A 26,572-nucleotide genomic window follows, 5' to 3' on the forward strand; every position below is an offset into this window, starting at 1 on the left:
ACCTTGAAGGTAGTTTCTAATCGACTGTGATCTAATCCATGCTGTCATCAACAACAACAACTTGCATTCATATACTGCCATTGGCATTGAACATATTTCCAAGGTCCTTCACAGAGATGTGAGGAAAAAGGGATGCTGAATCAAAGTGAGAGATTAGAAGGGGTAACCAAAAGCTCTGTCGAAGAGGTGGTTTTTAAGGGGTGTCTTAAAGGAGTAGAGGGAGGTGTAGGGGCAGAGGGGTGTAGGGAAAGAATTCCAGAGAGTGGTACCAAGGCAGCTGAAGGCATGGCTGTCAATGGTGAGGAAAAGTGAGGGGGGAAGTAAAGAAGGCTGGAGTCAAAGGAACAGAGAGTTTGGAGGATGGTTGTAAGACTAGAGGAGGTTACAGAGAGGGGAGGCCCTGATATAAATGCAAGATTCAAAACTTTAAATTTTAGGCGTTGGAGTACCAGAAACTAATGTAGGCCAATGAGGCTGGATGTGATGGCTGAGCAGCACTTGGTGCAGGATAAGTTAGGAGTTATAGTCTGGGCATAAAGTTCTATTGTTTGGAGCTATTTATTGTTATTCTAATTTATATTTAGTTTCAAATTTATTATGTGGGGCCATAATATTCAGTAGCAGGGCATCGAAGGTAATGTGCCGTTAGTTAGACTTGCCTGTTTAGGTTTTAAATTTTTTTAGCGTGACAAGTTGCTGAAAGTGCGAGCTGATAATGGCGCTGTGAGGGAAACCGGGCATCAGGGACCCGAGTGAACAGGACAAGCAACTGTGCATCTCCTTAACCAATCAGATTGAAGGACTGTGAAATTAACAGCGCAAGGACTGAGAAGGAAGTGTCAATTAGAATGGGTGAATTCAATGTTAAATCAGGTACAGGAAGAGAAATAAAGAGGGAAAGAAAGCCTGAAAAGTAAACAAGGTAACATTTTAATTTTTACATTTAAAAAATCTCCCAACAGCAATTACAACCTGATGGAATGAGACTCCACACTTGTAATGGTTAATTTTCAGTGCCAGAGAGGTTGATTGGCAGTAATTAACACTTACCACATTGTTAAAAGTGTACTTAGACATGGACAAGACTTAACTTTCTGTGGCGAGTTTGGTTCATATCTACTGCGCAAATACAGCAACTTCACACTGTCCAATGCATTTCAATGGTGAGGCAGACAGCGAAATGCCATTTTCGCGAAGCTAACGGGAGCAAAGCAACTCTGACAGTAACTTTTGGATATTTGAGTTTAACCGCGCATCTGCCCCTCATCTGAAGTTGCTATACCATTTATGCATAAATAACGGCGAGCGCCATTAGCCTCACCGTTATTTTGACAACAAATTCTTGCCCCTGGAGTTTTGTTTTGTAAACACTACCACCAGTATGAATGAGATAGTGAAATCACGAATCTGAATTCAAATTTTTAAATACTATATATATATACATTGAATGCATTGAGTGTTTCTAGCTATAATTGACTACAAGCTTTTTATCTTTAGAATCAGCAACTAGGAAAATATTTACTCAGGGCCAATCTCCTTCATTCAGGAAATCAGAGAATGCTAGATAACTGCCTTGTAAGAGCACTTTAGTATTAAGTAAAATTAATGGTGGAGTCAGTCAATTCAATTCAATTCAATTTTATTTGCCATATGTAACCAGTACTAGTACAAGTACAATGGAATGCTTACTCCCCGTAGGGACACGTCAGCTATTCTTACAGTGCCGTGTTCAGAAAGTCAGTTCAATGGCTTCCAGTGGCAGTGGGAGCACGATGTCCCTCAGCCGCTCCGTCCTCCTCGTCACCGCAGCCTCCTCTTCACTGTTGCCGGCTCCACGTGTGGTGGCCTGCTTCTCCCGCTCACGATCCGACCTCTGGCCGCCATGCCTGGCTCCCCACCTCCCAGTCAGACTGCGAGCTTCCCGCCATGGAGCTGCTGGCCGACGTGCTGCAGCGGGTCGTCATGGCTGCTCGTTGCGCTGCGCTGCCTCCGCCCAACTCGCCGAACACATCGTCGGGATGTGAATGCTCCGGTCGCCGCGGCCTCCTCCTCACCGTCGCCGGCTCCACGGTCCGACGGCCCGGGGCCTGCTTCTCCCGCTCACGGTCCGGCCTCTGGCCGCCATGCTCGGCTCCCCTCCTCCCAGTCGGAACGCCTTCCCGCCGAGGAGCTGCCGGCCGACGTGCTCCAGCGGGTCATCGTGGCTGCTGCTGCTCGCTGTGCTGCACTGCCTCCGCCTGACTCGCCGAACACTTCGTTCGGTTGCGGGAGCGAGCGGCAAGAGCAGGCCGCCCGAAGCAGGGAGAGCGCGCTAGCACCGGACCGTCTCGGCCGCCATCTTGACTGGAAATACTTTGGTGTTGACATCCTTTGATATATTTACTATGCTATATTTCTTTTTCTTTTCTTTTTCTTTTTCTCAATAACAATCTTTTCCCCTGAGGTGGTATGGAAATAATTTTTTTGAATTTTCATGAATTGTCAGACTGTACATCTGGAAAAGCTCTTCAGGAGATTCCATTTTCCATCCGTATTTTTTTCATGGTTTTTTTTTGCTGTTCTTTTCTCGTTTTCCTTTACTATATCCTCTCTTTTTTGATGTTTCTGTCATATATGTGTCTTGGATAAATTCACTGATCTCAGACTCCCAGTGGGGAGTCGCACTCGAAGGGAGTGTGGGTTAGTGAATTTTATTTTAATTCATTCTCAGGATGTGGGCATCACAGGCAAGGCCAGCATTTATTGCCCATCCCCACTCTGGAGAAGCTGGGGGGTGGACATCATCCTTGAACCGGTTCAAACTGTTTGATACAACCAAGTGGCTTACTAGGCCACTTCCGAGGGCAGGTGTTGGTATGGGACTGGAGTCACATATAGGCCAGACTGGGTGAGGAGGGCAGGTTTCCTTCCCTAAAAGGACATTAATACGCCAGTTGGGTTTTTACAACAATCTGACAGCTTTATGAATACGTTTATTGATACCAACTTATCAGGGTGGCAATGTTGTAGCCCAATTTGCGGTCCAGGCTCCCCTTGAACATGATTCTCTGCTGGGATTGCGGAATCAGTGAGTTTACCCCATTATGTCTTCATGTGCTTTTTGGTTGTTGGCTTGTATTGGGTGTTTGATAGTGACTTTTTTAATTAAACAGCTGGTTCCCTGACTTCCACACAGGAAGCATTGGCTAGTTTAGTTACAGCGACTCATACCCAACACAAATGGATAGAGATGGTTGAGCCAAATAAGATGGAGCCTTTGTAAGCAGATCGGAAAAATAAAACAGGAAGAATGCGGTTTCATTGCAAAACAGGTTTCAAGTTCCCTTTTTACACTGAAGTCTTTGTGAAAGCTACAGTTCCCCCCTCCCCCCCAAGTTCCTATTTTAGCAGTGCTTTAGAGTTTCAACGTGCTGTATCACAAAGCAACACAATATGGTTCACGCCTGCGATTATCGATGTGCTAAAGTCGATGATCGCAGGCGTGAATCATAGTGCTCAGAAAAGGCAAGGCCCTTCCCTACAGGGAGAAAGCTGGGGTAAGTTATCCCACTCTTGTGCGCGTCTTAGCAGCTGATTCCAATGGCACTGTAAGTAGCCTGGCAGCAGGTTAACCCTCAGGAGAAAATGCTTCTTCAAAAGAGGGAAACAAGTTCTTTTCTCCCTCCCTTTTAGATCTTCCTGAGCTATGCAACGTTCTCCAAGGGCAAGCAAACAACCTTCACCCAAGACTATGGCCAATGTGTGTAATTATGCGCTACTGTAGCAGCTTTTACGAATGGTTCCTCAAGATATTGCAAACTCTAACATTGAAGCTTGGTTTGTGGATTTTTTCCTCATGTAGCAAGTTCCCATACTGCTGCTCACAGATATCTAGATTTTCCAATACGGATGCAGTTTAGCGGGTTTTAGATGAACTCAAATGGAAGACTACTGTTTACTCCCAAATTTCTGTGGTCATCTTATTAGCTCCAGGCGAAGATATGGATGGATGCACTAGTGGAAGTGGAAAATTAAGTGCAATGCACTCGCTCATCTTACGGTAAGTTGTGCTCCTCACCACGCTGTTCACAAGGAGCCCCTGGTATCTGCTTGTCCACCATATGAGGATTCAAATCCAGCTTTGTCAGTTGTCTGATGGCCAGCCAGTGACTATCCTTCTTGGGGGAATAAGCAGTTTGGAATGGACTGGACACAGAAAAGGTTATGGACCCCGAAAACCGCCAAGCTATAGTGCTGAAGACCTGTCACCATAGGTAGCCCTTCCCTTAGCAAAGCTGCTCCAGTATAGCTATGATGCTAGCATCCACTCAATAATGTGGAAAATTCTCCAGCTAGGTCCTATCCAAAAAATAGAATAAATCTAAGACAGCCAATTATTTCCCTATCAGCTGTTTCAACAAAGACCTTCTCTCCATCAGAACACCAGGAGTGCATATGCCTGCTGATGATTTCAGTTTTCAGCTCCATTCACAATTCCTCTGATAATAAAACAGCCCATGTCAGCTTACAGTAGGACTTGAATAATATTCAGACTTGGGCTGACAAGTGGCAGGCAACTAAGTGCCAGGTAATGACCAGCACAAACAAGGGAAAGCCCAACCATCTCCCCCAACAGCACAATCATTGCTGAGTTTCCCACTACCATGGGGGGTATCCATTGATCAGAAGCTTAACTGAACCAGCCATATCAGCACTGTGGCTACAAGAACCGGGCAGAAGCTGGGTACTCTGCAATGAGTGGCTCACCTCCTGACTCCTCAAAACCTCTCCACCATCTAAAAGGCTCAAGTCAGGAGTAAGAGAAATACTCACCGCTCATCTAGATGGGTGCAGCTGCAACAATCAAGAAGCTCGACACCAACCATATCCGAGAAGTTTCCCTGATTGATGATCCTGCCACTCAACTGAATAGGCAGCCCCTCCATCACTGTGGTTGTAGATGGTACTGTCTACAGGATGCACTGCAGCAACTTACCACGGTAAATGTCTCCTCCCTTTCTTGAGACCACTACCACCCAAAAAGGACAAGAGCAGCAATGTTGTGGGATCATCACCTCCACGTTCCCTTCCGTTTCCAAAAAACTTACTCAAAAGTCTTATTGACTGTGCCTCGAGTTCACCACCGTAAACTCTCCAGTTTTCCCTCTTCCCCTCCTGCTCGATGTCCCCATTTATTTTCCTCCTTAATGTAAAGTGCTTTGAGATGCATTGCAGCATGTGTGAAGCACTAAAGAAATATGGTTGCTGTTTACTACTGCAACACTGTGTCATTCTATTACAGGTTCACTGCACATCATTACTCAATAAATTTTCAGTAAAACATTAACGTTTCAGTGCAAATTCAGCAAGTATTAATGGGCATTTGCATCAATCAGTGGCACAATAATAGAGCCATGCACCAAAATTACCAATAAAATGCAACAGTGCATATAACTAGTATCCTGGAGCACTTCCAAGGCACAATTTAATTACAATTGCTACCTGAACTCTGAAAAGTACTCTTCTGGATTGTGATGTTGTTTGAACATCTCAACCAGATTATTACCTTGCGCACACACGCAGCTATCAGTTACTACCTACAAAAACAACGGAGTTACAGCCCTAGTATTTAAGATGAATTTCCCTAAGGCCTTACCTTCTGCATGCAACGTGACACGCAAGCAGAAATCATTGCCAAGGATGTTCCAGGATGTACACGTAGAGACTGCAGTGCAACCACGACATCCTGAACAGGGAATCTCAACAGAGGACCTATAACAAGAGGTAAATGGACTTAATTGCCATTTGCTTCAGGCTTCACACTATGCAACTTACAGAATCTGTACAATTTGTCATGTATGCAAATAAATGAAATTAAGAAAAATGAATACATTTAATGACAAAGATTAGACATATTATTTAGCACCTTGCAGACACGAGTTTTTAATTCCATTTTCTACAGCATGCCGAGTTTCTTTAGAAAATTGCTCCATTGCATGATCTGAAATTTCAATCAGAGGTGTTGGCATTGGTCCTTCTCCTAACCATGGACGGACAGAAAGCTCAACTGTTACCAAGTTGCGTTTATCCCCTACTGTTCTGTCCAGTGTATCTAAAAGAAAGAAACAACTTGCATTTATATAGCGTTCATATATAGTCCTCGGCTGCTCCTTTTGATGTGTAGTCATTGTTGCTTTATAGGTAAACAGGGCAGCCATTGTGCGCGTAGCAAAGTCCCACAAACAGAAATGAAATAAATGAGCAGATAATCTGTTTTAGTTGAGTTGAGATGATGGTTGAGGAATAATGTTGGCCAGGACACCGGGAAAACGCCCCTGCTCTTCTTCAAATAGTGCCTCTACCTGAGCAGACAGAAGGGACCTCGGTTTAATGCCTCATCCAAATGACAGCACCTCCAAATGTACTGCATTGAAGAGTCAGCCTGGATTATGTGCTCAAGTCTCTGGAGTGGGGCTTGAACCATTATACAGACATTCTTCTACTTTATTCTGATTGAAAAGGTATTGTGTTGTTATGATTTCATGCAAAATATTTTTTGCTGTTTCTGCAGCTGGTTTAACCTTTGGCCTCCATACTACAAAGATGAAGGCCGGAATTTTGTGTTTTTTGAAGAATCCCGATGCAGCTTTGCCAGGCTGGGACTTCTGCCAGTGACAAAGATGGACTCTGGATGATATTCCACAGCCGGGGTAGTTTGTATTTTTGTGGTGGGCTCCCCAGCCTCGGCTTGGCTGTAGAACTGAATTGATTGCAGGACAGTCGATTCAACTCCTTTTGGGGAATTTAAATCCCCCCCTCTGCTCATAATAATGCTAGAAACAAGCAGATGTCATTTGCAGCCAATATTACTAAAGTGTATCTGGCAGGAAATACATTGTGTGGTGTATTACTGTCATTTAAGAGTCATTATAACATGCCTGCCCATTTCTGGGTTAATGTGTTATACGCCTCATTTCACTTTTGTTGGGAAATACTGGAAGCAACAGGACCATGTGAGGAGTCAATGGAGTGGCGTCTGAAGAAGTTTCTGCCTCTGTCTGGGCAGCTGGTGTAACTTTAGTGGAAAATCTGAACCAAAACATCTCACTTAGGACATTTCTTCAATGGCATTAAAAAGACTGAATATTACAGTGTATTAAGAGCTTACCACTTGAGCTTGCAGATTGCATTATAGTTTCTCTGTAGGCCACCTGGAGTGGTCCGAGATATGTCTCAATTCCATATTCTCTCTTGATTCGATCGTGGATTATCTCAATGTGCAGCTCACCCATCCCACATAAAATAGTCTATCAAAGCAACAGATAACAGTCAACTAATGTTTCAGGAGGGTAAATGGAGTTGAGGTACAAATCAACGATAATCTAACTGAATATGGAATAGGCTCGAGGGGCTGAATGGTCTATTCCTGTTCCTATGCTCCTCCTATTAATTAAATAATTTGTACTTGTATCAAGTAGTGTAAGGATTGTTCATTACTGTTCGATATATTCATTGTCTTGACAATATTCTTCATTTTACATAATACAGTAAATGGTTTTGTGCACTAATCTACCCAAAGAAAGATTAGTCTTTCCAATTAATATTGAACCAAGTAGTACTTCTAATTGTGAAGATAAAGTGCAAGTATAAATGGTGGGGGTGGGGAAAGAGAACAGTGTGATGCAGAATGCATTGAATCGCCAACTTGCTACACTGTTGATTGATTGCAAGTTTCTCAAAGGAAATGGTTCTCCAGAAAGAGAGACAAGTTCAGTCAACCGGGACATTCTTTTCACCGCCGAGTTGTCAGTTTAAACAGCCAGGTTGTAAAGTGGATCTTTGATACTATAACATTTCAACACAGTCATAAGCACAGGACTTTGCCCGTGCACCATGCCTTTATAGTAGCTGAAATTCCAGTTTGACTTCTAGTTGGGTAACCGCACATAAAAATTAGACCTAATGAAGTTAACCTGTTATCTACAGTTCTGATGAAGGGTCCCAGACCTGAAATGTTAACTCTGTTTCTCTCTCCACGGATGCTGCCTGGCCTGCTGAGCATTTCCAGCATTTTCTGTTGTTATTTCAGATTTCCAGCATCCGCAGTATTTTGCTATTATGTTATCTACAGAAGTACCATGAGTACAGTATTCAAGTTTCAAAAAGATAAGCACGACATTACACAGTGAAGCAAAAATGTATGACTAGTGACTGCAAGGTTATACATCACCTGACCAGAATCTGGGTCAATCTTCACCTTTAAACTGGGATCTTCCCGCTGGAGACAGGCAAGAGCATGGTCCAGATCTATATGCAGAAACAAGCTTTTGTGTATCGATTTGAAAATATAAAACAGGAAATATATCTGCTATGGTCTACAGATTGGGTGTACAGCAAGGACTGTAAAAATCTGCAAAATGCAGTTTCATTACTGGTCAAGAAAATAAAGTTGGATATTAATAAAGCATTGTACTGCACCTGGTTGTTTTGCCATAGATGGTGGCTCAATTGTGCAAAAGAAGACTGGCTCTGGAATCTCAACTGCAGCCAACAATGGACCTTCCTGCTCTTTGTGTTTTTCCCCAGATTCCTTCCCTGCTTGACGGGCTGCAGCTGCTGCTGCTGCTGTCTTGGATGAAACTACTGTGTCACCAGTTGCTGTCTGAGAGCAATGCAAAAATATATCAAATGTTGACATTGTATGGTCTCTGCTTGTGATGGGCAAATGCCTTCTTTGTACAATTGTGCACTGAACTGCTGCTGACATTTCCCAAATTGGGTGCCTCCCAATTGGCATCCAAACCAATGCCAATTTACTCCGACGTCCCCATAACTGGTGTCAACTGATGGCAATGGAAAAGCTCTCTAGAGCAAGGGAAACACTGAAATGACCATCTCCATAGGGCTGCAAAACAATAATGAAATGAAGGCTATTTACAAGTTACTAGGCATAACGCATTAACCTGGGCCAAACATATACACATTCGCCTGGAATTTCTATGGGAGTTCTGATCTCACACATTAACTTCAATGGAAGGTCAGTGGAAAACCCCCCAAAATATGTAAATGGCGCTTTCTGCGGTTTCTCCAGTGGAAGATGGGGGAACCCTGCGGAAATTGCACCCTGTTATATTTAGGCTTTTTTCCCACTTCAACATGTCTGTGGTAGGAAAAACATCAACTCAATCTTCACTTCCCTTCCAAAAAAAGCTCACCACCCATTGACCAAACATGGGGCAGAATTTAGATACATTCATGTCGCCAACTACTTATTCCTTTCTTGGGTGGCGTTCGTAGAGAGTAAAACTGGGGAGAGGGAATGGGACAAAAACAAGAAATGATCTAACAACATATTATTCTGGGAGCCCAATATGATTTTTCAGCCAGATCTCCGAGTCGTATTAGCAATTATGTAATGGCAGAAAAGTTAAAGGTCTGTGTTACATCTACATCATTTTCATCATCACCATCAGTCACACCTGTCAACACGCAGACTCAAATCTAGTTAAGTTGTACAAAAGCAAACATTTCAAGAAGCTAATCAATGTTAAAGAAAATGTGAGTGTACAGAGGTAGAGTGTTCCCACCTGTTTGAGTCCCACAGTCAGTGCAATGTTTCCAGCCTGTAATGCAGGGATCTCGATTTGCTGGTCAGCAAATGGCAGTAAAAGGCGACTTATTCGTTCGCTACACAGCACAAACAAGCAAGAGTAATTGCAGTGAAAAATGCTAGCTTTTCAAAAAATATGTTTGTAATTTAAAAGCCCACATGTGCAGTTAACTGAGCCAAATTGTTCGCTATTTACAGAAAAATATTGCATGTAATGAAATACTACTATATACCCATATATACAATAATAGTAGATACAATTTAACATATACAACCTTTTTATATTTGTTCTCTTCATCTAGCTAGATATTGAATGAATATAATCTCTCAATATATAATAATAGAGCCCTGAATTTTAGGTCAGGATGGGAGGGCGGTTCATTTCTGAAAAATCTAAAACCCAACCCCAACCCGCCACGAACGCACCTACTTCCAGTTTAACCAGGGCAGGTTGGGGGGCAGACAAGGAGCCTGCTCTCAAGAGGTGGATCAGTAATTTAAATATGCTAATGAGGCTGTGTACCTCAAGTTTTAACAGACTTTTACATTTAATGGCTATGGGCCGGGTTTCCGAGGGCTTGGGAAAACTGGCAGCTGAAGGTAGGCGAAAATGGCCGGATCCGGCAGGTAAGTTTTCCCAGCAGTGCTTATGGACCAGGAGGAGCAGGAGTGCTTCTACCCCCCGCGGCCTCACAAGCTAACGCCGTGATCAGCCGACTACCCCAGCCCCGATCTCCAGACCGGCCTGCGAGCTGAAGCACCACCCCCCCCCCCCCCCCGCAAAATATCAGGGCCTTAGGCCTAGAAATTCATTGACGCCACTTTTGGGGCGCTAAAGTGGGGCGTCCGCTAAAGTTTGCGGCTGCCGCCAAATCGATGCCACTTCTCCGATATTCATTAGCTTCGCCCTAGGAGTTTGGGCGAGCGCTAAAACTGCTGCTGGGCGCCTCTCTTTGGGCGCTAAGCCGGAGGTGGTGATCGATAGCGCCGAGGCCGGGCGCAGCGCAGGGGCGGCCATCTCGTGATTGACAGCAGACACCCTGGCGCCGGCCAGCTCTTAAGGGGGAAGGGTCGACTGTGTCTGCTGCCACGCCCTGGATAGTGGAGCCCTCCAGCTAGGCCTCAACACTGCTGCTGGACCCAAATAGCGCCTGAAGACATGGAGAAGGCCCGTGAACGTGCGCAGCGCTTCTCAGAGCGTGATCTGAGTGTGCTGCTTGCTGCTGTGGAGAAGAGGCGCCATGTTTTGTACCCGGACAATGGCAAGAAGGCGACGGTCCGCGTCTACAGGAGAGCCTGGAGGCATGTCGCCAGCAAGCTGTCAGCCAACAGCGACGTCCCCAGGACCGGTGCCCAATGCCGCAAAAAGTTAAATGACCTCACACGCATTGTCAGGGTGAGTACCCTTTCCAGTGACCTCCTCATCCTTGCATGTGCACCTTACATTATGGGCAAAGGGACCTGAAAGCTCTAATGGCCAGCCTTCATCCAGCAGCTATGGGACAGGCATGAGCATCAATTGCACATTCTGCACTTAACACACTGGCCAAGCTATTCCACCATGGGAGGCATTGCACACCAGATCATGGCGACACACTGGCCAGGCTATTCCACCATGGGAGGCAGTGCACACCAGATCATGGCGACACACTGTACTTAGAGGCCGTCCTTTCTCTTGCAGGCCAAGCTGGCGAATAATCGCAAGAGCCGGACTGCGACCGGGGGAGGCCGACCCCATATCCAGCCACCCACCGACCTGCAACATCGCGTGGAGCGCCTCATGGGTGGCCGGGTGATTGGGCCCGTTGCATGTGGAGATGCCGACCCTGTTCTGGGCAGCAATGGTAAGGACATCACCTTTTGCACCTCTCTCGTCCCACTTGCGCATCAGATCTACATCCTTTGCCACTGTCCGACCAATGCGATGAATGCCACCACTCATGCATCCCGCACTGACGCCCTCTCCTCACTCTAAAGCTACTCTTGTGCCTTCCTGCTTTCAGATGGTCAAGAGGAGGTCCCTCAACTTGCCAGTGACAGACCCTCCGAAGAGGAGCAGGAGGAGGAGCAAGAGGAAGGCGGCCCATCAGGGGAACCCTCAGCCGCGGCCACCCAGGCCAATGTAGGGGACACGTCTTCCCTGGAGGGCAGCGTGGCGGAAGTGTCGAAGGGGAGGGGAGCTCCTGGGACCTGCGGGCTGCAGAAAGGCGGGAGGGGGGTGGAAGCTCGGCGGCCTTCTCCCCAGAGGGGGGATGCGTCGGAGGGGAGTCCAATTGCTGGGCCCAGCGGCCTCCAGCAATGCAGGAAGGGTCGGCCAGCTCGGCGGCCTTCTCCCCAGAGGGAGAGTCCGGCCTCCAGTCAGGAGATGCTCTTAGCCGAGGAGATGGAACGCCTCGAAGACTTGTCCGCAGACTCGGAGCGCCGGCACATGGAGCTCATGGCGGCAGTGGCACGGTTGCCTGAGTCCATCGATTCCCTCTCTCGGAGTGTGGCCGAGTTCGGGCCCTCAGAGGCCACCAGTCGGGCGGAATACCGGGCAGATCAGGCAGCGAGTCGGGCGGAATTCGGGGCAGCTCTGTCAGCGACTGGCCAGGTGATCAGTGGTGCCGTCCAGTCACTGGCTGCTCTGATGCGGTCAGTGAACAGGTCAACACGGGCACTCACTGCTGCCACACTCGCTGTGTCAGCCAGGCATCGCCAGGGCACCCGGCGCGCTGCAGCAGCACAGCGGTCTGTCCCTCGGCAGATTGGTGCGCATGCTGCAGTGCTGGCCCGGGCGAGTGCCAGTGTCTCAGGCGACCAGCGAGCGCCTGCCATCCGCCAGCTTGCCGCCATTCCTCCAGCCGCCACTGCCACTCCCACAGTGGAGCTGCCAGGAGCTGCTGCAGCGACTGATGCTGGCCAGCCACAGCTGCAGCAATCAACAGCCGCCCGCTCGACGGCCAGACCTCGACTAGGCCGACCCCCAAGGGCATCTGCCGTCACGACATGTGCCCCTCAGGAGCCTGCCCCCAGCCTTGCAGCAGCCAATGGCCTTACTTTGAGGCGGAGCAGCAGGGCGGGCAGGGGCCACCCAAAGATGGCCAAGGCATCGCCCTAGCGGGCCAAATAGTCGAATGTGTGGCCATTTGTGTTTGTTTCTTGAGGCCGAGAATTGGATGTTTGTTTTTTGAAGGCCGATGATGTGATGTTTGTTTTGGACGAAGGCCGAGAATGACGGCCATTTTAGTTGCCCTATTTTGTTAATCCTCTCCAGGTTGTGGGAGCGAGTAATGTGTTTGAGTGTTTTTTTGGGGGTTTCGTCTGTTTTTGGTTTTCATGTGGGAAGGGCCCAGAGTTTGTACAATAAAGCATTTTATTTAATCACATTGTCCATGTTTGATCTTTGAAGTGTTTGTTGCCTTAACCGGCTGAGGGCTTGCGGAGCGGCTACAATCATGTTCTATCATTGGCACAAGCCATTCCCTGACAGGGGGCCTAGAAGTGACGTTCAATAAGCCGCCGACGGGCGGCCCTTGGACCTTGTGCGTCCCTCCTGGGCTGGTACTCCTCGTCGTCGTCGTCCTCGTGCTCCTCCTGCTCCTCCTCCTGAGGTGGTGGTCCAACGTGAGGTGGCAGTGCCTGAGTCCTGCAGATAGCCAGGTTGTGCAGCATGCAGCAAACGACGACGAATTGGGAGACTCGATCCTGCGAATACTGGAGGGCTCCCCCGGAGCGATCGAGACAGCGGAACCGTTGCTTGAGCACGCCGATTGTTTGTTCTATGAGGTTCCTCGTCGCTTGATGGCTCTCGTTGTATGCCTCTTCAGCAGGGGTCGTGGGCGCGCAGAGCGGGGTCATGAGCCAGGTACACAAAGGATAGCCTTTGTCCCCGATAAGCCATCCTCTTGGGGGAGGCTGTGCCTGGAACATGTCAGCCACAGTTGTCTGTCACAGGATAAAGGCATCGTGGCTGCTGCCTGGAAAGCGGGCATTGACAGCTAGGATGCGCTGCCTGTGGTCACACACCAGCTGTACATTGAGGGAATGGTAGCCCTTCCGGTTGCTTTAATCCTCGGCATGCTCAAGAGGTGCCCGCAAAGCCACATGCGTGCAGTCAATGGCACCCTGCACCATGGGGAAGCCCGCTATTCTTGCAAACCCCACTGCACGCTGCTGCTGCTTGTCCAGGGTCATGGGGAAGGAGATGAATTGATGTCTCCTTCTGAAAAGGGCTTCGGTCACCTGGCGGATGCAGCAATGCACGGCGAACTGGGAGATGTTAGCGATGTCCCCAGTAGCGGATTGGAAGGAGCCGGAGGCATAGAAGTTGAGAGCCACCGTCACCTTCACTGCCACCGACAGAGACGTCCTGCGCATCAGCTGTGGCTGCAGATCTCTCTGAAGCAGCCGGCAGATGTCTGCAACCACCTCCCTTCGGAATCGCAGCCTCCTAACACACATCGCGGCAGACATGGTCAGATAGGAGGTCTGCTGGCGGTATACCCTGCGTGGGTAAGGCCTCAGTTGGCGACGCCTGTTGCCCCCTCTGCGTCTAGCCAGGGCTGCCACTCTCTCACGGCGTCTGTAAGCCCTTCTGGCATAAGGCTGAAATTCAGCGTTGCCACCCAATGCAGCCCCCATTATATGCTGGCAAACACTGAGCTCTGAATGAAGGCAAAGATAATTGGTAAGTTCTGGCCTGAGCCAAAAATACCTGTCCAAGTGTTGGTCCAAACCAGTAAACTCTCCTCCTTGGTCTCTGTCCAAAAAACCGTTGCACAAGAGTGAATGCTGCAAAATGGCTGGCCTTTATACTGCTGGGTAAGTGCCCTTTAATTAGCGCTCCTCGCGGCCCGGCTGGGCTGTGTACCGTTCCACTTCACAGTCGCTCGGGCCGTCCGGCGCACAATGGGCCGGCGCGAGTGAAGTTCCGGTTTGGGGCGCACAAAGGGCGTTGCACTATTAAATGACGTCATGATCTGCGCACGCAGCAGGGCGCGCGCTAAGACTTTGCGCCGGCGCTAAATGTGTCCTGAAGTTGGGGAGAGGCGCAGATCGCGCTGCGCCCGGGCGATAAGCGCCTAGCGCTCGAGATCTACTCCTCCTAAGGCGCTAACGGCTGGCGCGCCCAACTGAATTTCTAGGCCTTAGTCTTTCTTCGGTTAAAAGTGCTGTACTTATGCATTTAAAATCGCTCAAGCTTCAGTAATGGAGCGATTATAGAAAGGTCAACCAATGACTGATTATCATTTCTGAAAGAGGTCCAGCCAAGATCTAAGTTTGTATGTAACTTTCTTCGGTGCTATAGCTTCCAGTGCTGGACTCAGCCACAATCTTAGTTGTAATTGTAAGACCTAAATATAATAATACAGGTGGACTACCTTTTATCCGAACTTCCGAAAACCGAAACCCTCTAAAAACCGAAGGTTTTTCGTTCAGCGTAAGTCGTGCGCACGACATGACCAGAGTGGCGCACGACCCCGACCCCCCGCCGACCCCGACTCCCGCCGACCCCCCCGCCGACGCCGACCCCCACCCCCGACGACCCACCCCCGACAAATTTCCCAGTCTTATAAAATACCTTCCGAAATCCGAAATTTTCCGAAAACCGAAACACGGCTGGTCCCAAGGTTTTCGGATAAAGGATAGTCTACCTGTAGTTCAATTACATTTCTATTTAGAACCATTAAAAGAAAGAACTGCATTTATAGAGCACCTTTCACAAAATCATGACCTCGCATAGCGGATATACAGCCAACAAAGTACTTTTGAAGCTATAGAAAAATGCGGCAGGCAATTTGCGTACATTTTGCATTAGTTTTGTCACTTCTCAGTCAGTGCCTATACTTTGCAGTCCAGGTTTGATGCACAGAAGAACCATGGTCAGGCAGTACTGCTGATTTCCTACAAGTGGTGGCCACACTACCAGCTGCTGCCAGGAATTTCTTTGGCTTAGTTTTGGCCAGTGCCACACTGGAAAGTTCATTCCACGGAGTCAATGGGAGCATAGGTTTGCACTGCCAGTCCGATCAGAATTTTACACACACCAACACTTTGACCAGACTAGCAGTGTAAACCTATCTTCCTATTGAGATTCATTTAACTTCGACTGAAATCCAACCTCGGAAGGGAACATAGGAGTCGGCCATTCAGCCCCACGAGCCTGTTCTGCCATTCAATGAGTTCATGGCTGATCTGTATCTCAGCTCAATCCACCTGCCTTGTCTCCATACCTTGTACTTCCTAGATTGTAAAATGCTATTTCCCATATCTGCTATGTGTGTCTAACCTGTACTATAACTGAACTGGAGGTGCTTAATGCTGATTATGGAGGCCAAAAGGTGAAGTGTTCCATTCCCCAGCAGCAATACCACTGAAACACATCAAAAAAATATAAATTGAAATTACGCCAGAAGCCATGCTTTCCAAAATGATTATTTTTTTTGTTTAGAATTTTAATTTATCCATGGGGCTGGGTGGAAGTCCTTTATTTTATAGCAGCCCGATAAATACTCACGTGCAGTTTTTGTTGATGTTATAAATGGCTGACTGAGGTTTCATTGTACCAGAGTAGATGCGGACAAACACCAAAGGTCCACGCTGCTTATCGTGAACAACTTTAAAGGCAAGAGCACACAGGTCATCTCCATAACAACGTCTGAAAAGGCAATGGGGCTTATGTCAACATGAGAAAAACTTTTTAAAATATATAAATAACTTTCTGTTTTAATTATATCAAAAAATACACAGACATTAAATTAACAAAACAAACCAAAATGATCTCATTATTGAATTACGTAGATTGGCTCAACCAAACATTATTCACAAACCAAAGATGAGAACATTACATTGCATCATGAAGCACTCAACATTGAGAACGGCTAATCAACAAAGGATTTTTTTGTCCAAAACTGATGAATATGTTTTATTCAACTGTCTGGCCCCGTTTATGGGGGCAAAATTAGGTGCCTTTGTGCTAAAAGGTGCAAATGGCTTTGTGACCAGGCGTGGTGCTGACATCGACTCTCGCCATATTCGGCGGGAGTTTTGCAGCAGCCCTACAGCGTTGCGCTTCGATCTCCTTTGCCCGGACATCGTGACAACATCGGCGTGCGCATCGCCCCAGACCCGAAATTGACTTCTGCCCCCTGCAGCAGCGCCAGTCGAAAACAGCGACAGCTGCAGGAGTCGTGCATCGGGCGGCCAGCCGCTTCAGGGGCGATGATTGAAGGTGAAGTGGCTGAGGTAACTAAAAAAAACTTACCTTTCTTGTTCCAGTTTTTTTTCACGGGTTCCTGCCTGCGAGCGATCAGCCCGGCACTCAATTGCACGGGATCGCGGCTGCCTCGGTGGCCATGGGTAGGTACTTTTTATATTGCAGAGCCTGTAGTGATGGGCCTTCCCTTTAAGGGAGGGAAGGAGCCTTTGAACGCGGCAGCGCTGCATGGCCCAGTGTGCAGCGCTGCTGAAGTCTCCGCCTCGCCTGCTGCCGATTGCGCTCCAACAAGGAAGTGGAGCGTTTGATTTAGCACTCCACTTCCTTCCTGGAGTGCAAAACCGAATTTTTTTTTTAAAGTTAAGAAACATTAGCGCCTGATTTTCTCAACTTTTAAAATTTAGCGCCCCAACGGGGCTATAATGAATTTCTCCCCTAAGAATCTATGGGCAGAACTTACAACTGTGGCAAGGATGTAAAACGGGTGATATCAACAACAACAGCAACTTGTATTTATAAAGCACCTTTAACATAGTAAAATGTCCCATGGCAATTCAGAGGGTCGTTATCAAACAACATTTAACACCAGGCCACATAAGGAGATATTAGGACAGATAACCAAAAGTTTGGTCAAAGAGTTAAGTTTTAAGGAGTGTCTTAACAGGAAAAAAAGTGTAGGAGGTGTAGAGAGGCAGAGAGTCTTAGGGAGGGATTTCCAGAGCCTAGGGCCCAGGCAGCTGGAGGCAAGGCCACCAATGGTAGAGTGATTAAAATCGAGGATGCGCAAGGGCCAGAATTGGAGGAGCACGGAGATCGCAGAGGTTTGTAGGGTTGGAGGAGGTTACAGAGGTAGGGAAGGCGAGGTCATGAAGGGATTTGAAAACAAGGATGAGAATTTTTAAATCAAGATGTTGATGGACCAGGAGCCAATGTAGGTGAGGGAGCACAGGGGTGATGGGCGAATGGGGCTTGGTGTGAGTTGGGATACGGGCAGAAAAATTTTGGATGAGCTCAAGTTTATAGAGGGTGGAAGATAGAAGACCGGCCAGGAGAGCATTGGAATAGTCAAGTCTAGAGGTAACGGCATGAATGAGGGTTTCAGCAGCGGATGAGCTGAAGCAGCAGCAGAGATGGGCAATGTTAGAGGTGGAAATAGGTGGCCTTGGTGATGGGTCTCCTCCTTTAAGACCCTCCTTAAAACTTACCTCTTTCACCAAGCTTTTAGTCACCCTAATATAATACCAATATCTCCTTCTTTAACTTGGAGTCAGTTTTTGTTTGATTATGCTCTGGTGAAGTTGTTGTACCATGATTCCTGAAACTCAAATACTCACATAAAGTCATGTTGGCATTCATTTGGTGCTGGCAGATACATCGTGATGGCATCCATTAACAGCTGCACACCCTTATTCTTCAGTGCGCTTCCACACAAAACTGGCACTGCTGTTTGTGCCAATGTGACTCGGCGGATTGCTGCCTTTAACTGCATTCAAAACATCCAGGGTTAGTTTTTTTTTTTGAGTTATGTTATTTTACATTCAATTTTCAGATTTACTAAACTGATGGGGTCACGATACAATACTGGTGTTTCTAGATAACTGCACATCATAATGTAACTGAGCAGCTAATGAACTGTTTCATGTTATCATTTTTCTTGATGTACAAATTACCTAACAGTCAATTTTTTTTTCTAAATTTCTAAAGATAACTATCCAATGCTCAGAAAAAAAACCTTCCTCCCAGATGAATTCTTTCACCACAATGACTTTCACTAATTTGAATTTATTTGCTTGTCTTATTGGTCTGGCCCAATATTCTGGCCTCAAGTTATCAATAATCAGCTGGTTATGGGTTCAAGCCCGGCTACAGGCTTGAGTGCATTGCAATGCAGTACTGAGGGAGTGCTGCATTGTTAAAAGTGCTAGCTTCGGATGTGATGTTATACCAAGGCCCTGTTTGTCTATTCAGGTAGACATAAAAGATCCCATGACTACTTGAAGATGATCAGGGAGTTCTCCTGGTTTTTGGCTAGCATTCAACCCTTGACCAATACCACCAAAGCAAATGAACTGATCATTTATCTCATTACTCTGTGGGACCTAGCTGCATTTGCTCAGTGTTTCAAGGAGACGGCTCACCACCACCTCCTTAGGGCAACTAGGGAAGGGCAAAAAATGGCAGCCTTGCCAGGGACGCCCACATCCTGAGAATAAATAATTTAAAGCAACAGTGAAGTGCTTTGCGATGTCCTGAGGATGTGAAAGGCACTATATAAATGCCTATTAATTGACTTTTGGGCAGGGGTGGGGGTAAAGTTTCACTTCTGGCATGACAGGAGCATGGGTTGTTGAAAGTTACAACACTGTAGGACCAACCCACGTCCCCATCCAGTGAGGCTCACACCAGGTACGCAAGATATAAATCGATGAGGTCCCACCTTTCAGCTTCTTTCTAGACTGTAGAGCAATGTGAATGATAGGTAATGCTGACATAATCTTCAGAAGGTTTAGGAAACTCACTTTTTCAGCAGGAACTGCATCCAGGTTCTCACTTAACACTTCCAGAACCAATTCAGCAAATTCATCATCCAACTCTGCAACCTGCATTGAAACAATCACCGTTAAATCTATGCCAAATGAATGCATGACATAAAATTTAGAATATTTCTCACAGGACTCTATTTTTTCTGAAACACTTTTTATCCTCAGTGTGCAAAACAAGAACAATTCTATTGATAAATTTGCAATCTATCTGGTTGTTTTTCGAGAAGCAATACAAGGACGCTTGTGATGGTTTGACCTTGGCAACTATGTTGTTGCATCTGAATTGTTATTACTGTACAAAGAAAAGTTAGTGTTACTTTTTATTTAATGCGAAATGTCACAGAGATAAAGCGCCATGAGTAGCAAAGATAAAGTGCCAGAGCTATTGGCTGTTAAGTCCACCATTCTGGCCATGGGTGGGTCAAGAGTATAACCCAAATAGGCCAGTATTCCATTATTAACATTAATAATGTCCAATATGGACCTCCAGACACTGGGAAATGTACAAAATCACACACACATGCAGGTCTAAAGGTGACTTCTGAATAACTGCAAATGTGAAGTTGTTGAAACGTGCGGTCTCTGAATCCACTTTGCAGTATAAATAAAGTGAACTCATAAAACAAGGAAATGTTTCATATTGTGAAACTGTTTCCACTGGAATAGGGTATTATAAATAAATGCAAATAAGTACTAAACTTTCTGGCTTGTTTAGAACTAAGTGGAGCACCCTCTAGTGGCTATAGATATATGATCCAAAACTTATGCAAAACCACGGCCCGGAATTTGCGGTGAGCAATGATGGTGAGCTACCAGTGTTCGCCGTCATTACCCCTCTGAAACTGACCGCAACTTCAGCATTTAGCGTATGCGCATCTAAACGCAGAAATCCTGAAGTTGCAGTCAGTCAGTCATTCACTGTTCAGACACTGGCTGCGCTAGGATTTCCCATTACAGAGCGCTGAAATCAATTGAACGTCGAAAAGGCAAACTTCTCGCCACAGAGATCGCGAGCTTTCTTCAGGGCCAGCGGCAAGCACGTTTGCTTTGCCGTTGACCACAAATTATGGGCCTTTTTAAAATCTTAGTTTATATAACCTTTGGGGAGGGGGCATATCTCAGACAATTGCTGCTCATAAAACTACTACTCGTAGGGGGGGAAATTACTTTTCATTGCTAGTCATGTCTGAAGTTTATTAATTTTGTGCTTGTGCTATATTTTTCTGTTATCACAGTTTAAACATAGAAACATAGAAGATAGGAGCAGGAGTAGGCCATGCGGCCCCTCGAGTCTGCTCTGCCATTCAATGCGATCATGGCTGATCATCCAAATTCAGTACCCTGTCCCTGCTTTCTCCCCATATCCCTTGATCCCTTTAGCCTTAAGGAATATAGCTAACTCCTTCTTGAATATATTTAATGAAATGGCCTCAACTGCCTTCTGTGGTAAAGAATTCCACAGGTTCACCACTCTCTGGTTGAAGAAATTCCTCATCTCTGTCCTAAATGGCTTACCCCTTATCCTTAGACTATGACCCTTGGTACTGGACTCCCCGACCATCGGGAACATCCTTCCTGCATCTAGTCCTGTTAGAATTTTCAATGAGATCCCCTCTCATTCTTCTAAACTCCAGCGAGTACAAGCCCAATCGACCCAATCTCTCCTCATACGTCATTCCTGCCATCCCAGGTATCAGCCTGGTGAATCTTCGCTGCACTCCTTCCATGGCAAGAACATCCTTCCTCAAATAAGGTGACCAAAACTGCACACAATACTCAAGGTGTGGTCTCACCAAGGCCCTGTACAACTGCAGCAAGACATCCTTGCTCCTGTACTCAAACCCTCTCGCTACGAAGGCCAACATACCATTTGCCTTAACCGCCTGCTGCACCTGCATGCTTACCTTCAGCGACTGGTGCACAAGGACGCCCAGGTCTCGTTGCACCTCCCCTTCTCCCAATCTATTAACTTTAAGTTACATTAGCCTGCTTACAGCTACAATAACGCTGCTTTTCAGCATTTAAACACGTCAATGATGTGCCCTTTCAAACTTCCCTAATAAAACAAACTCAATTCTGTGAGTCTCCCACTTCATAATTTAGTGTTCCATCTCAGAATCATAATTTATGTTGCTTTCTGACCCCACGCTAATACATTGATGTCTTGACAGTCAGATGACCAAAACTGATTCAGATCTGAAGTGTCCTGCAAGACATGTATTTTTCAATAAGGTCAATTGTGCCTATTTGAATTTGTTGGTTATGTTGAATAAAGTTTGTTACAACAACTTGCATTTATATAGCGCCTTTAATGTAGTAAAACATCCAAAGGCGCTTCACAGGAGTATTATAAGGCAAAATTTGACACCAAGCCACCAAAGGAGAAATTAGGGTAGGTGACCGAAAGCTTGGTCAGAGGTAGTTTTTTAAAATTTGTTTATGGGATGTGGGCGTCACTGGCAAGGTCAGCATTTATTGGCTATCCCGAATTGCCCTCGAGCAGGTGGTGGTGAGCCGCCTTCTTGAACCGCTGCAGTCTGTGTGGTGAAGGTACTCCCACAGTGCTGTTGAGGGAGTTCCAGGATTTTGACCCAGTGACAATGAAGGATCGGTGATATACTTCGAAGTCAGGATGGTGTGTGACTTGGAGGGGAACTTGGAGGTGGTGGTGCTGCCGAAGAAGCCATGGCGAGTTGCTGCAGTCCACCTTGTAGATGGTACACACTGCAGCCACGGTACGCCGGTGGTGGAAGGAGTGAATGTTTAAGGTGGTGGATGGGGTGCCAATCAAGCATGCTGTCTTGTCCTGGATGGTGTCGAGCTTCTTGAGTGTTGTTAGAGCTGCACTCATCCAGGCAAGTGGTGAGTATTCCATCACACTCCTTACTTGTGCCTTGTAGATGGTGGAAAGGCTTTGGAGAGTCAGGAGGTGAGACACTCGTCGCAGAATACCTAGCCTCTGACCTGCTCTTGTTGCCACAGTATTTATGTGGCTGGTCCAGTTAAGTTTCTGGTCAATGGCGACCCCCCAAGATGTTGATGGTGGGGGATTCGGCGATGGTAATACCATTGAATGTCTAGGGGAGGTGGTTAGACTTTCACTTGTTAGAGATAGTCATTGCCTGGCACTTCTGTGGCGCGAATGTTACCTGCCACGTATCAGCCCAAGCCTGAACGTCGTCCAGGTCTTGTTGCATGTGGGCATGGACTGCTTCATTATCTGAGGAGTTGTGAATGGCACTGAACACTGTGCAGTCATCAGCGAACATCCCCATTTCTGACCATATGTTGGAGGGAAGGTCACTGATGAAGCAGCTGAAGATGGTTGGGCCTAGTTCACTGCCCTGAGGAATTCCTGCAGCGATGTCCTGGGGCTGTGATGATTGACCTTCAACCATCTTCCTTTGTGCTAGGTATGACTCCAGCCAGTGGAGCATTTTCCCCGATACCCATTGACTTCAGTTTTACTAGGGCTCCTTGATGCCACACTCGGTCAAATGCTGCCTTGGTGTCAAGGGCAGTCACTCTCACCACACCTCTGGAATTCAGTTCCTTTGTCCATGTTTGGACCAAGGCTGTAATGAGGTCAGGAGCCGAGTGGTCTTGGCGGAACCCAAACTGGGCATCAGTGAGCAGGTTATTGGAGAGTAAGTGCACTTGATAGCACTGTCGATGACACCTTCCATCACTTTGCTGATGATTGAGAGTAGACTGATGGGGCGGTAATTGGCCGGGTTGGATTTGTCCTGCTTTTTGTGGACAAGACATACCTGGGCAGTTTTCCACATTGTTTGGTAGATGCCAGTGTTGTAGCTGTACTGGAACAGCTTGGCTAGAGTCGCGGCTAGTTCTCGAGCACAAGTCTTCAGCACGAGAGCCAGGATGTTGTCGGGGCCCTTAGCCTTTGCTTTATCCAATGCGCTCAACCGTTTCTTGATATCACGTGGAGTGAATCTAATTGGCGAAGACTGGCTTCTGTGATAGTGGGGTAGGCTGATATGGATCATCCACTCTGCACTTTTGGCTGAAGATGGTTGCAAATGCTTCAGCCTTGTCTTTTGCACTCACGTGCTGGGCTCCACCATCATTGAGGATGGGGATGGGGATATTCATGGAGCCTCCTCCTCCCATTAGTTGTTTAATGGTCTACCACCATTCACGACTGGATGTGGCAGGACTGCAGAGCTTTGATTTGATCCGTTGATTTTGGGATCGCTTAGCCTTGTCTATAGCATGCTGCTTCTGCTTTTTAGCATGCATGTAGTCCTGTGTTGCAGCTTCCCCAGGTTGGCACCTCATTTTTAGGTATGCCTGGTGCTGCTCCTGGCATGCTCTTCTACACTCCTTATTGAACCAGGGTTGGTCCCCTGGCTTGATGGTAAGGGTAGAGTGAGGGATATGCCGGGCCATGAGATTACAGATTGTTGTGGAATACAATTCTGCTGCTGCTGATGGCCCACAGCGCCTCATGGATGCCCAGTTTTGAGCTGCTAGATCTGTTCTGAATCTATCCCATTTAGCACAGTGGTAGTGCCACACAACACGATGGAGGGTGTTCTCAGTGTGAAGACGGGACTTCATCTCCACAATAACTGTGCGGTGGTCAGTGCTACCAATGCTGTCATGGACAGATGCATCTGCGACAGGTAGATTGGGGAGGACGAGGTCAAGTAGGTTTTTCCCTCGTGTTGGTTCTCTCACCACCTGTCGCAGGCCCAGACTGGCAGTTAGTTATGTCCTTCAGGACTGAGCCAGCTCGGTCAGTAGTGGTGCTACCGAGCCACTCTTGGTGATGGACATAGAAGTCCCCTACCCAGAGTTCATTCTGTGCCCTTGCTGCTTTCAGTGTTTCTTCCAAGTGGTGTTCAACATGGAGGAATACTGATTCATCAGCTGAGGGAGGACGGTAGGTGGTAATCAGCAGGAGGTTTCCTTGCCCATGCTTGACCTGAAGCCATGAGACTTCATGGGATCCGAAGTCAATGTTGAGGACTCCCAGGGCCACTCCTTCCTGACTGTATACCACTGTGCTGCCACCCTTGGTGGGTCTGTCCTGCCGGTGGGACAGGACATACCCAGGGATGGTGATGGAGGTGTTTGGGGCATTGGCTGAAAGGTATGATTCTGTGAGTATGACTATGTCAAGCTGTTGCTTGACTAGTCTGTGGGACAGCTCTCCCAATTTTGGTACAAGTCCCCAGAAGTTGGTGAGGAGGACTTTGCAGGGTCGACTGGGCTGGGTGTGCCATTGCCGTGTCCGTAGCCGGTGCGGAGGTCGATGCCAGGTGGTCCGTCCGTTTTCATTCTTTTTATTGTTTTTCGGCGCGGTTTGTTACAACTGAGTGGCTTGCTAGGCCATTTCAGAGGGCAGTTAAGAGTCAACCACATTGCTGTGGGTCTTGAGCATCTTAAAAGGAGGAAAGAGAAGCGGAGAGGTTTATGCAGGAAATTCCAGGGCTTAGGGCCTAGGCAACAGAAGGCACGGCCACCAATGGTTGAGTGGTTACATAGAATCATAGAAATTTACGGCACAAAAGGAGGCCCATTGTTATATGCTATCTGTGGAATGCAAAACTGGCCAAGCCTGTGTTACAGTACTTCGTAATCATGTTCTTTTAACATGATTGCAAGTTATCAGAACTAGGGCTCTATATTGTTCAAAATGTTCTTTTAACATGATTGCAAGTTATCAGAACTAGGGCTCTATATTGTTCAAAATGCTTTTGTACTATTTTTCATTCTCGTCCCTTAGCTCGAAGTCTATATGGAAATTATTCTTTTGCATTAATAAAACGCTCTTGAGTTTATGATGGCTGGGTCAGCCCTGGCTACACTCAGTAGTTTGTGCAACCCTCTGATGGAAATTGGTAACTTTTTTCCCGCCAAGCAGGTCACGAGTCGCAGGTTTTATGATAAACCACATCAGCATTTTCTAATGTTTCCAAATGAACTCCATCAGAGTAATCTTAAAGGCAGACAAGTATCAACTGACCGCAGTAGTATAAATCACATCAAATCAAAAAACAGTAATAGAAATCAGAATCTTTCAAGCACAAATTGAATTTAGACATGTTTTATGCATGTTTCCATTTGTGCTGTCACTTTAAATGTACTATTCAGTATCTGGAAAAGATTCAGTGGATGGCCATTCATTTGGTACCTGTTGTGTCCGTGTATAATAAGACACAGACTGCAGGAGAACGGTACAACAGGTGTTTACTCAACGTGGCTCACACGGGAACTGATCTGTACAGATTACTACTCAGTGCTATATACAGGTGTGGTCACTGCCGGTACTGCAGTATACATGAGCTGTAAAAGATAGTTCCCCCCTTAAAAGGTATATACATTACAATTCCTCCCCTTTTAGATTAACAGTACCATAACACTCATTTAACAATTAAATATCAAACTAATTACAATTAACACTTTTAACATGCAACATTAGCTGAAAATAGTCTATTTATATATTCAGTCTTTGGGGAGGCTTCCTGATCCTTTCTGGATAGCGCCTTTCCCGAGTGTCTTGCTTTTGGTGCGGAGGCGATTCTGGCCCCCTGTCGTCGGTTGGTTCATCAGCTTCCGATGCTACTGTTTCTGGGGTAGATGCGACCTGTACGTCGGGTTCATCACCAGGTACGTATGGGCGAGGCATGGGGTTGACTTGTTCCTGTGACTCTAGGATCTGGTCAGAATGGCGTCTCACGATGCTCTCCCCAACGTCCACTGTGTACATTAGTGGGCCCTGCCGTGTGCATATCATTCCTGGCTGCCATTATTCTGTTCGGTAGTCGCGGGCCAAGACTGGTTGCCCTACATTGAAGCTCCTTGTTGGCTTCTCATGGATGTGCTGCAATTGCTTACTCTCAACATCTCTTCGTACGTTTGGTCCCAGCAAATCCAGGCGAGATCTTAACCTTCGGTTAAAGAACATCATGGCTGGTGCCTGGTTGGTGACTGCATGTGTCGCATTCCGGTAGGCGAACAGGAAATTGTCCACCTTGTGCTGCAGCGGAATGTTGTCATTGTACATAGCCTTTATTGCCTTCTTAAAGGTTTGTACGAACCTCTCAGCCAATCCATTTGTAGCTGGATGATACGGGGCGGATGTGTAATGCCTTACCCCATTCTTTTTCAAGAACCTCCGGAACTCTTCGGACACAAACTGTGGTCCGTTGTCAGAGCAAATCTGTTCTGGCAAGCCATTCCTGGCAAAAATGGTCCGTAGGACTGCAATAGTTT

General features: G+C 46.8%; 1 protein-coding gene across 2 annotated transcripts in view; it reads right to left on the reverse strand.

The window, feature by feature from the left end:
- The window catches only part of gfm2 (GTP dependent ribosome recycling factor mitochondrial 2), a 56,003-nt gene that overhangs the window by 11,252 nt on the left and 18,179 nt on the right, over window positions 1–26,572 (reverse strand). For both annotated transcript variants that reach the window (XM_085990415.1, XM_085990424.1), the window contains 9 exons: window positions 19,307–19,387; window positions 18,122–18,270; window positions 16,089–16,229; window positions 9,567–9,666; window positions 8,458–8,641; window positions 8,210–8,286; window positions 7,148–7,286; window positions 5,906–6,091; window positions 5,636–5,751 (listed from right to left, as the gene is read on the reverse strand). In XM_085990415.1, coding sequence (XP_085846541.1) covers window positions 5,636–5,751; window positions 5,906–6,091; window positions 7,148–7,286; window positions 8,210–8,286; window positions 8,458–8,641; window positions 9,567–9,666; window positions 16,089–16,229; window positions 18,122–18,270; window positions 19,307–19,387 — 1,173 coding nt within the window. The remainder of the gene's footprint in view (window positions 1–5,635; window positions 5,752–5,905; window positions 6,092–7,147; window positions 7,287–8,209; window positions 8,287–8,457; window positions 8,642–9,566; window positions 9,667–16,088; window positions 16,230–18,121; window positions 18,271–19,306; window positions 19,388–26,572) is intronic.

This window comes from Somniosus microcephalus, chromosome 1, assembly GCF_052327205.1.
Source record: "Somniosus microcephalus isolate GS21.2 chromosome 1, FLI_Smic_1.0, whole genome shotgun sequence".
Taxonomy (NCBI): Eukaryota; Metazoa; Chordata; class Chondrichthyes; order Squaliformes; family Somniosidae; genus Somniosus; species Somniosus microcephalus.